The 10,820-nt window shown below is 37.6% G+C and overlaps 1 protein-coding gene across 2 annotated transcripts in view; it reads right to left on the reverse strand.

Annotated features, from left to right (window-relative positions):
* Positions 1–9,081, reverse strand: part of LOC105055144 (phospholipase D delta) — a 44,076-nt gene extending 34,995 nt beyond the window's left edge. The window contains exons 1-7 of one of the 2 annotated variants that reach the window (XM_029267611.2): positions 7,735–9,081; positions 5,941–6,057; positions 3,732–3,926; positions 2,212–2,493; positions 2,057–2,125; positions 1,707–1,854; positions 805–1,193 (exon numbers count right to left, since the gene is read on the reverse strand). In XM_029267611.2, the coding sequence (XP_029123444.1) occupies positions 820–1,193; positions 1,707–1,854; positions 2,057–2,125; positions 2,212–2,493; positions 3,732–3,926; positions 5,941–6,057; positions 7,735–8,733 (2,184 nt within the window). In that variant the 5' untranslated portion in view covers positions 8,734–9,081 and the 3' untranslated portion in view covers positions 805–819. Of the gene's footprint in view, positions 1–804; positions 1,194–1,706; positions 1,855–2,056; positions 2,126–2,211; positions 2,494–3,731; positions 3,927–5,940; positions 6,058–7,734 lie in introns of those variants that run through there. The other variant, XM_010936881.4, reaches the window with a different exon arrangement.
* Between the last annotated feature and the right edge of the window lie 1,739 nt (positions 9,082–10,820).

Genomic DNA, 10,820 nt, shown 5'->3' on the forward strand with positions numbered 1-10,820 from the left:
AACTCTGATTTTTTATTTTTTTAATAATTTTTATATAAATAAATATATACTATAAAATAGCTGATTAATTAAAGTAAACGAACGTCATGCTCTAATTTTTTTTTTATAAATATATGCAAGTATAACAAAACACGATAGTTTAATGATAATTAAAATAATTATATATAATTTTAAAATAATTTTAATAATTATTTTAAAACTTATAAATTCAAAATAAATATGTTATATGCTTCAAATAATATTTTTAAATTAACTAAAATATAATAATATTTTTATATATTTTTTATTTTATAATTAAATTTTTTAATTTAAATAATTAAAAAAAATAATTTTTTAATTTCAAATATTTGAAAAAAATTTTGAAATTAGATTTAAGTAGCTTGAATCATTCTAAACATGATTTTTTTTCTAAAATTTAATTTTTTATTAATTTTTTAATGAATAAATATATAAAAATATTTAAAAAATATATAATTAACGAAAGTTAACAATTTTGGTGTCATCATATAGATCTTCCAAAGATCTATCACATATAATTAAATCATACCAAAATCACAAGATTTTGGCATGATTTTCTCTTATTTTCATTCTTTCTTATTCTTATCCTATTTTTAACAACAAAAATAAAAAAAAATATTTACTAAGAAAATAACACATTATCTTACCTCCGGCCAAAGATCAGTCTCTCTTCGAACTACTCCTGCAATTTGACGGAATTCTTTTCTTTTTTTCTAATTTTTCGGAGGTCTCAACGATTTCGTTGAGACCTTCATACGCTTCGGGAGTTCTCTGAGACTTCTCAGAGAACTCTAACGCCTCTCAGCCATTTAAAAACTCTCCGACCTCATCCTCCTCCCCCTCCCTCCTCTCCACTTTTTTCACATGGGGGATGTCGGCACGGTTCGGTTCACGCCAAACCGGTACCGAACTGACCATACCACCCGATTTTGGGCGGTATGGATGCGAACCGGACCGAACCGGACGGTTCGGTGTGGTTCGAGGGGATTTTTCAAAAAAAAGGTCCGAACCGGACCGGTAAGGTGCCGGTCTGGCTCGGTACGCCACGTACAGGGTGGTTCGGCCCGATACGACGAACCATGGGCCAGACGCTTGTGCCGCTTCAAGAGATCTGTTGAAGACATTCGAGATCATCAAATTGCTGGTGAAGATCAACTCGGGATAAAGATCCAAATCTGAAGAAAGAAAAGCAAAACAGGTACGCGATCCGATCACGTATTTATTTTAGACTAAAAATCAGATCATGTTATTCTGCATATGAACTAGATCCTTAGGTACCTTTATATGATGAATACATGTTATTAGATTAAAAGTATTTTAATCTATTATTCCGCTGCATTTTGATTTTGAAAAAATTTTGAAATCTACGTGCCCGAGCACCTATAAAAAACACAACAACATAAAGGTCAGCTAACTAAATATTCAAACAAAAATGTCTGACTGCACCAAGATAACTACCTAATCTCAATGTATCAATTGAAGGTAATGCAAAAGCAACACAATTGTTAGTTATGATGCTAATTGGAGGCAGTTACATTGGAATAGATGTTAAGGAAAAAAAATTAACATCTTAGTTCATAAAAATGTTCCCTAGCTTGAGGTCATAACATTTAGAGAAGTGGCATCTTATACTTCAGAAAAGAGGACTGCTTAATGGAATACAAACACTGAAACAAAGTGCTCCAAACCTGCATTTTTGTAGGATGTCCAACCATAAGATGAACCAAGAAAATACTGATTTTCAATATAAATAAAGTGTTGTGCAGATCTGATTGCCTTTACATATGCTGTATGGATGCTCTTATCAATCACCAGATTCTTTCGACAAACAAGGTTCTGCAGTCATCCATGAAATTATTAGTTAATAGGACCTGATTAGTGACCTAGACCTAACATATAGTTTTTTAATGGTAGTGGGCCTAAAAAATAAATACTTATAAGAATTTTATAGAAACAAGCATGGGATTAGGCATGATCAAGCACACAAAAAGTAGTAGTTACTAGATAGTCAATTGATGAAATACAGCAGCAGGCTAACCTTCTCCAAAGCTTCATGAACACCCCTGGGAAATCCTTTAACTGATCCAGAGTCTATAGATCGGAAAACCTAACACATTGCGGAAAATTAATTAGTTTTCTTCAAGTAAAAATAGAGTCAAGAAAGAATTTGCATATGGCAAGTTGTTATACAACCTGTACATGCCAAGTTTCAGAGTCTTCTTCCTTGGAAACCCAAAGGCTTGGATCGTCATTTGGCACGGTAGGTGAAGGACTCAGTATCCATGAAATGCGTTCTAGCTTTATTAGTGCATCATCACCCCAGTGAGATATTTTTCTAAAATGCTTCCCCAACTCCCGCCATTTTGTTGCCTTCTGCCAGCGCTGCTCAAAATTTGTAAGAATATCATACGCAGCAGGTCCTTCAATTTTGCAGTGTAAATCATGCCATGGCTGTCTCGGGCCTTTTGTGGCTTCCTGCACATAACCAAAAGAGAGAAATCACGTGCTAGTTTAAAATCTCATCTCATTGCAATAGGAACACATACAAGTGGCCTGCCGGATTCATAGAATAGATAAAGATGAACTTAACATGTTGACACATGTCAATAACAAAAATGATTTCTTTAGTAGTTACAGTTATCACATCCACTAGCTTGATCACTCATTACATGTGTGCATGTGTTTGTATATCATATCGGTGTGTATGAACTACATTTACAGACCACTAACAATAAGAAAGCATGCACATTTGCAAAATTAAGAGGTAATAACCACAAAATGTCAGCAGGTTTTTGAGTTGGTTGGCATTTATGAATTGAACACTCAGGTGTCCAAAAGAGATATCTGACATCAATTTTAATGCCAATAAGATGACACTTCTGTCCAAGCATGCAGTACAGCAATTGAATTTTGTAAATAAGAAAGTCATATTATAACTATGGAAGTACTAAGACATATAGTCAAAGTATTGGAGACTTTAAAAAAAGAAAAAAAAAAAAAGAAGAAAATATCTTGTCCATGTGGAACCATTGATGGTACTATCCTACGGAGATCCTGTTCTGCTGCAAAGTACACCTAGAGTAGCTAATGAGTTATCATACAAAAAAATGTAATAAACAAGTTCATGTGGACTTTTTTTGTACATGCAATTGCTTCCCAAGTCTCAAAAAGTTTGATTAACTTCTATAATCACATAGTTTTATTATTACAATTTATACACCTAGATGACCATACATGGACGTACTAACGTATCTCTCTCACCCTGCTAATGTGCTACATCTGGCAACTGTGTAGTATACATGCCTGACAATCATATCCGCATTCCATTGTGATGCATACATACTAATATTAAGTCAATTCAATAGCAAGTATCCAAATGTAACGAGTTATGGTTTCAAGAGACCATCACATTTCCTGTATTTTTAGTACGTTCTGTGATTGATACACTACTTGAGCAACACGTATGCAAATTTCAAATGCCTCCTATCACATATTACATATTTTGACAAGAAAAAGATTAAAAATGCATAGTGAGGCAATACCAAGGCAATAGTAGTGGGACGCTAATAATCTAATATGCCTAGCTTTCCGATTTTGAGAGTAAACTTGCTGTTTCAAAAACTGAAGTCTACCTAAACTAACAAGTTAGGCAAGGTATATTGAAAAAAGGAGATAAGAACTTTAATGATGGAACATCACAGAGATATACTCACAGCAAATGTGGGGTTGTGAAAGTCATTCAAAAATACTGTGTCAAGATCAGAAAAAATTCTATGCTGCGGCGTATCATAGCGGCCGTCACAAAGATCAAGACCTCCTATGAAAGCAGTGATTTTTCTGTTATTTTGAGAAGCTTGTGTATCAACCAATAAACATTTCTGATGGTGTGTAAAGAGGGTCCCAACAACCTGCACACATATGTTATAAGAAAAATGATTACGCCACAGGCAAGGGGGCCACATTACTCGAAAGTACGCCAAAAATATATTTTCTACTCATTGGATAAATCCTCTATTGAATTTTAACTAATAATAGCCATCCATATGTTCCCTAAATGACTACAGTATGGCTTGCATTCATCCATTTTACAGTTGCTTCTTCCAGCTTGTAATCATCTACTTGGTTGCATCTAATAGTTTCATGTTTTGTGTCATGCAAAACCAGCATCTTGGCCACTTCTTTGGTCCTGAATGTTCTCAAGACAATGCTATACAAGACCTATGGGTTGGACCAGGCATAATGCATGAAATCATCTGACACTGATCAGCTTTTTGTCAAAATGGATGAACTTGCTAAATAGGACTGTTTGAGATGGAGTAGCCAGGTTATTTTCCAAAAGCTAGATTTTAAGAAAATAAGGGATTTTTGCATACATACCCTTTGGAAGTGCTTCTTGCTTATTTATCCTTCAAAAAGTGAAATATGCATAAATATTCCTCAAAAAATGTGACAGTACTATATATATTAGCCTGAATTCCTTTGTAGATTTTTGCATAAATGCTCCTCTAAAGGTGCCTAGTTATTATCCTTTTGTTCAAAAAAAATAACAAATCCACAATATTGGCACAGAATTTTACTAATACCACTTAAATTTTTCAAGAAAACGCATATAATAAATCGGAAATTATTTAGTCTCAAGAGAAGTTACCTTTCATCCCAGTCAAACTATGTTTACAACTACAACAAGACATGAAGCGTAGACATCTAACTTAACATCTAACTTTCACAATTTTTTAGACAGGTATATATACATTTCAACTTTTAAAGAGTAAATACACAAATAAGGGAATTTTAAGGGGTGTATATATGCAAAAATCCCCTTATAGAGTTCTGTATATCTTCATTCTAGCGCCAGCAGCCAATACTCGAGATACAACAACTGGTATATGATAACTAGATAAGACAAGCTAGCATGGATCCAAATCAAGATAAGCAATGTTTGAAACAGGTAAAAGAACTGAAAAACAAAAAGCAACTTTCAACATGCATCAAACATACTTCCTGGAGGACAACATTATATGAAATATAACCACTACATTATTAGCGTTTGAAAGTAGTAAAAGTAGACTAGTTCATAAAATAAGAGTAAGCGGGTTAAGCAATTTTGATCAATAAAAACATCAAAAAGACCCATCTAGATTCCCAGTGTTAATCACATCACTTGGAAAAGTTCAGCATAGTTCAATGGTTTATACTTGGTCCAGAGTATAAAGCAAACCGTTAGAATAAATACCAACTGAGATCCTCATTGAAACAGGAACCAATATATTTCTATCCCAATTTCCCATCAATTTATTGTAAAAAATCCACCAAAAATGGTACTTTAACAAGCTTTACGTAGGGTGAAATTTTATACCCCTTCAGATAAATCAATATTAGTTTAATATGAAATGACCTTCAAAATGAAACTACCAGGCTTTTGCTGGAACCCAGTGAAACCAAACCACGTTTGGAAGTGGAATGGAAAAGAGTTGATAGTGATTGCCAAGTATTGGCCAAAATACTCCAGGTGGCTATTTGTGTTTGCATTTGGACATACCTATGCTGCTTCATGAATACATTGACTTATTAAATCATAGCACAATAAACATTCATAAAATAGACCATGGTCCCCTCTCTCAAAGTATGATTACATGAAATTGGAATCATACTTAATAATAATCTTAGATCATTCATAGTCCATGCTATTAGATTGTAAACCTTGGGCATGTACATACTTTCATTCCACCGGAGTCCCAGAAAAGCAACACCTAGTTTTCACTAAAACATAAGATAATGTTACTTGAAGAATTAAATCCTACATGGATATCCATATTATCAGCAAAGTGGTCTTTTATACAATTTTATTTTTCATGTCTGTTCATCCAGCATAAGTATGCCATAAAATATTTCATGGAAGTAAAAGCACGATTTGAAGCCTGCCTGCTGCTTGAAAATGCTAAGTTTGCTGCTGGCATAACGAGGTGACAGCACACAAATGACAGAAGAATGCTTGAAAAATTTTCGAGTATCTTCATCATGAGTTTGCATCACTCCCCCCTGCACAAGACACCAAAATACCAAATTTAGCCGCATCAATCATTTTCATCAGTACACAAAAAGGAAAAGCAAAAAATAAAATGATCACAACGTGTTAGCAAGTTATGAGGCATGACAGATACTGATTTCTTTGATTATAAATCACTATAAACATGAACTTCTCTTGGAATGGTCATTGTTGAGGAACAAAAAGAATCACCCCAGACCAATTAAAGTTTCCTAGAGAAAAGGCAGAATCAGTATTTTATATATGATGCTAAAAGTAATGGCACATGCAACAGTTAAGAATGCCTCAGGCCCTTGGATGTGCCTAAACTAAATACACGAGATACAAACTTCAAATTCTTTGGAAGGTCAAAGTGAAGCAAGCATACATACATGATAATGGAGTGTTGTTAAAAGAAGGAAAATCCATAGGGATGTGGAGGATGGAGATTGTTCACAGGACTTGTAACAATATATCCGGTATTGTTATCATTGACATATTCCATGGAAAGAATGAGCTGATTTTACAATCAGCCGTCCAACAAATGCCAACTGCTTAAGACTTAACACCAAACTTTTAAGCAAGACAACTTTTGGCAGAGCCATAAAACTAGAAGGCTAGTTCATCAATGAAAAGACCTGCTGTCAAGAAGCAACCCTGCAAAATTCACTTGGACTATTCCAAGTCTAAATAGCAAAGAAGTCTAACAAGGTTATATAGGGAATTACATCCATCAATTGATGTGAACACAAATTATAGGCTGGAAAGGCCAACTAATAAGTGCCAACACAGAATCAGAGTGGGGCTCATGTGTTAGAAGGAAACAGTACTTAGGGTAGACTACTAAAGCTCATAATCTCCATGTTAGGCTATACACTGAAGTATGAAAGACTAGAGCCCAGATTACTGGATGTATGTTTCTTTCCATCCATGGAATTAGGAATCTCAAGGGCTCAAATATTTGGAGTTCATTGACTCTTAGCCAAAGTTGACAACTTTAGGATCATCTAGACAAGAATTGTAGGAACTAGAGATGGCACATAAAAGGGGTCAGCAACTTGATATAAATTTAGAACTTCTTTGCAACTGGGATCAGTTATACTAGTGGCACTCGTAAGATTAATGTCCAGCATTTTGATGCATATCAGTTGGATAAAACAGATCATAGTATAAGCAATGAGAAACTAATGATAGAATGTCTATCTACATACGGTATGTTTGAAAGTTTGGCCAATGGCTCAACCCACAATCAAGGAGATTACTTCTCCACAGGATTCCCCTGGGAAATTAGACAACTTTGACATGTAAAATCACATGGCGTAAGACAAAATTGACATGAATGCTACCACCATCATTTATCCCAACCTGAAACTACATGTTAGGTTGGCTTGACACAACTATGTGTTGCAACTACTATGGTCAAGAATGTTTCTACTCTTGCAAAACAATCGGACTGTGTGGTTAAATACTGTTTTGAGAAAAAAATTATCATGTGAAGTCACTAATTATCATTCAGAATGAACAAAACGAGTAACAAGGCCAGGCCAAGAAACAGATTGTGGGACAGGGAAAACCAAACCGGCAGCATCCTAAGCATGAAATGGAAGGTATTAAAAGGCTATGAAATCAAGTCTATCAAAAAGTAATAGTCATTAACCAATAATTCATATATGATGGATTGAGGGCCATACCGTTCTAACAAAGAATTTATCATGGGAAGTCTTATCGTCCCAAACTAGCAAGCATACCCGAACCCCTTCTTGTGACTTGTACTTGAGAAGCTCCCCCAATGTGAAATTCTCCACCCCCGGCGGCAGCGGCCGGGTCGGCTCCCTCACCAGCTTCACCTTGTCATAGACCGACCAACCGACGATATAGATCAAATGGTGGGCCTCAAGAATGGCATGGCAGATGTCCTCCCAGCACCTATGGTGCTCAAAGTTCATTCCTTTTTCCAGCTCGATCTCAGGGAGCTCCCCCTCCCTCACATGGGCGTCCTGGTAGAGCGTCACCAATCCACCCTTTCGGACCGGGAAGTAGGTGTCCCTCACGCCGAGCTTCTCGGGGTCGCCAGCGATGCCATGGGCGTAGATGGGGTTCCCGTCGACGGGCCTGTACTGGAGGGAGACGAGGAGGGCGGTCTCCGGCTTGGGGGGCTTGCCGGAGGGGTCGAGGACGGGGTACCAGTCACGGACGAGGTCGCCAGAGGCGACGAGGGCAGTGGGGATGGAGACGGTGCCGATGACCTGGGCGCCGAAGACATCGTTGTCCTTGACATGGAAAACGATGAAGGGGGAGCGGTGAGCGAGGGGGATCTTGAAGTGCTCGTTCCACTTAGGGTCCTGGGAATTGGGGATGACCCGGGTGCGGGCGACAGTGGCGCCGGCGAGGGAGACGGTGACGTAGGAGTCGCTGGTGATGATCTTGGGGTGGCGGTGGTGGTGGCGTGGTGGCCGGCGGGAGCGGGTGCAGGAGGCGGGGGAGGGTGGGCGGCAGGCTGCGAAGCAGCGGCGGAGATGCTCGGATAACATGTCCATGTTAGGAAGGCGGCGGGCCTCCAAGATCCAGAGGTCGAGGTCGCCGTGAAGGAGGACGGGAGGCTCCTTCGGTGAGGAGCCGTCGGCGGCGGCCGTTGTCGCCGCCTCCACCGCCGCGGCGGAGGTGGGGGTCTCCGAGTCGTCAGGATCCATGCGGAGTATTGGCGGGGACTGGAGGGATCTACGAAGAAGAAGAAGGAGGAGAGCAGGTGATGGAAAACATTATTACGTTGGCTTTTTGCGCACCACCAGCGCCAAGCAATCTCTTTTGCCAGAAAAAGGAAATAAAATCAAGGAGAAAATTTGCAACTTTTTGCACTGAAAAAGGTTTTAGGAGAAAAGAGAAGAATTTTTAAAGAAAACGGAAAGGGAAAAGAGAGAGACAGAGAGAGCAGAAAGAAAGGGAGGGAGAGAGACAGAGAGAGAGAGGAAGAAGGTGGCAGGAGCTCGGTAAAGGATGCAGTAACGCCAACTTGGTGACGGTTTGCTGGAGACCGATGCTTTACGATTCGCGAGGAGAAATTGATGGCTCGGTGCGGTTCGTCACATGCATCGCCACTGCCTAAAACACGGATCTTAGGGTAGAGCTGTGTAGGTTGCGGTTGAGATTTCGCTTTCCAGGGAATCGACAATGGAGATACAACGATACCTGTTGCCGGATGGGGGGTTGGTACGTTCCGGACTCCCGCATGGAAATATCTCTATGCGGGAGAGCTAATCCGTCGTCGAAGTGTCCCGGTGGGCGGTGGTGCACCTTGTTCCACGTAACTGTCGGCTCCGTATTAGGAAGTTATATGCGGGCGAGTTGGTTCCACGTAGGGACACGCGTCCTGATAGAGGGCCCCACATTTGCAGGTCACGCGACCCCGCAACGATTTCTGTCTCCGGGGCCCACGATGGGGAGAAAATATTCGTTGCAACGGTGATATTACATTATTATTATAATAAATTAATAAAAAATTAAAAATATATAAAATATTATTCATAAAAATCAATACAATACATCACAATCGATGGAATATAATAATTTTTATTAATTTATTATAAATTTGATGTGATATCATCATTGTAATGAATATTTTTTCCACGATGGGGTCGGGAGACACCGGCAAGTTCTGGGTGCACGTTGCACAATATAAACACCCAATAAAGAATGCTCTCCAGAGTGATGATATCAGGGGCGTCAATACAGCATCAGATGGCCTGTCAGTACTACTGTGGATGATGGTTGGTTTCTTTCGTTTCTTTGTGGATACTGAATACAGGGATGAAAAGGCTAAACAACTTTGGAAATTGAAACGCCCGGATGGGCTTTGTCCATACATGTTCGGCGGCAATGGTACGGAAATTGAGATTAAAGAAAAGGGCGCCGTGGGGGCTCGGGTACTGGTAAAAAAGGTCCAAATCGTGGGGTTCCATGTGTCATGATAGGAGAATCCGTTGTGACGTCGACTGTTACATAGTTAGGTGCAATGAACTTCTTATTATTATTTTTTAAGTAATGGTCAAGTAAATGTCTTCCCATTGTGGATGTAGCTTAACATGTGGTGGGGCGTGAGATCGAACAATGTTATGAGTTGTAATGTCCTTGTACACAATTATGAGGATGTTGACATTTATTTTACAACTAGCTTGTAATCCCGCATCATGCACAGCATGTAATATTTTTAAAAAATATTTTATTTTATTTTTATTTTATATATTTTAAAAATATTTAAAATAATAAAAAAATTATTTTTTTATGTATAATATGAATTATAAATTATCAAATAAATTTTATGAAGATACTGATTCTGTGAAATCTCTTCATTAATTTATTATTTTTTATTATTTTTATTTTTAATAATTTTAAAATTTTTCATTTTTTTTTTTTCATCTCTTCTAAAATAAAATTTTAAAAAAAAATTATAAGATATAAATTATAAAATCATTTTTTTTATTGATTTAACATACAATAAGCAATAACTAGTAATGGTAGAAGAATATCGTCCTTAAAATTTAAAAAGTCATAACGTCAGATATTTTAAACTTATATTTCATCAACATTTGGATGATAAATCTTATTAACAAAACCAATGGACGGAGATTTGTAGGGATAAGCATTAAGCAATTCCACCCGGACCCTCCACACTCCCTCTTGATAACGACCTGACACATCTCATATTTGAATCACAGAAAATTCTCTTAAATAATCAGAAAAATTCAAGACATCATTAAATTACTTAGAGATTGAAATACTG

Source organism: Elaeis guineensis, chromosome 12, assembly GCF_000442705.2.
Source record: "Elaeis guineensis isolate ETL-2024a chromosome 12, EG11, whole genome shotgun sequence".
Lineage (NCBI taxonomy): Eukaryota > Viridiplantae > Streptophyta > Magnoliopsida > Arecales > Arecaceae > Elaeis > Elaeis guineensis.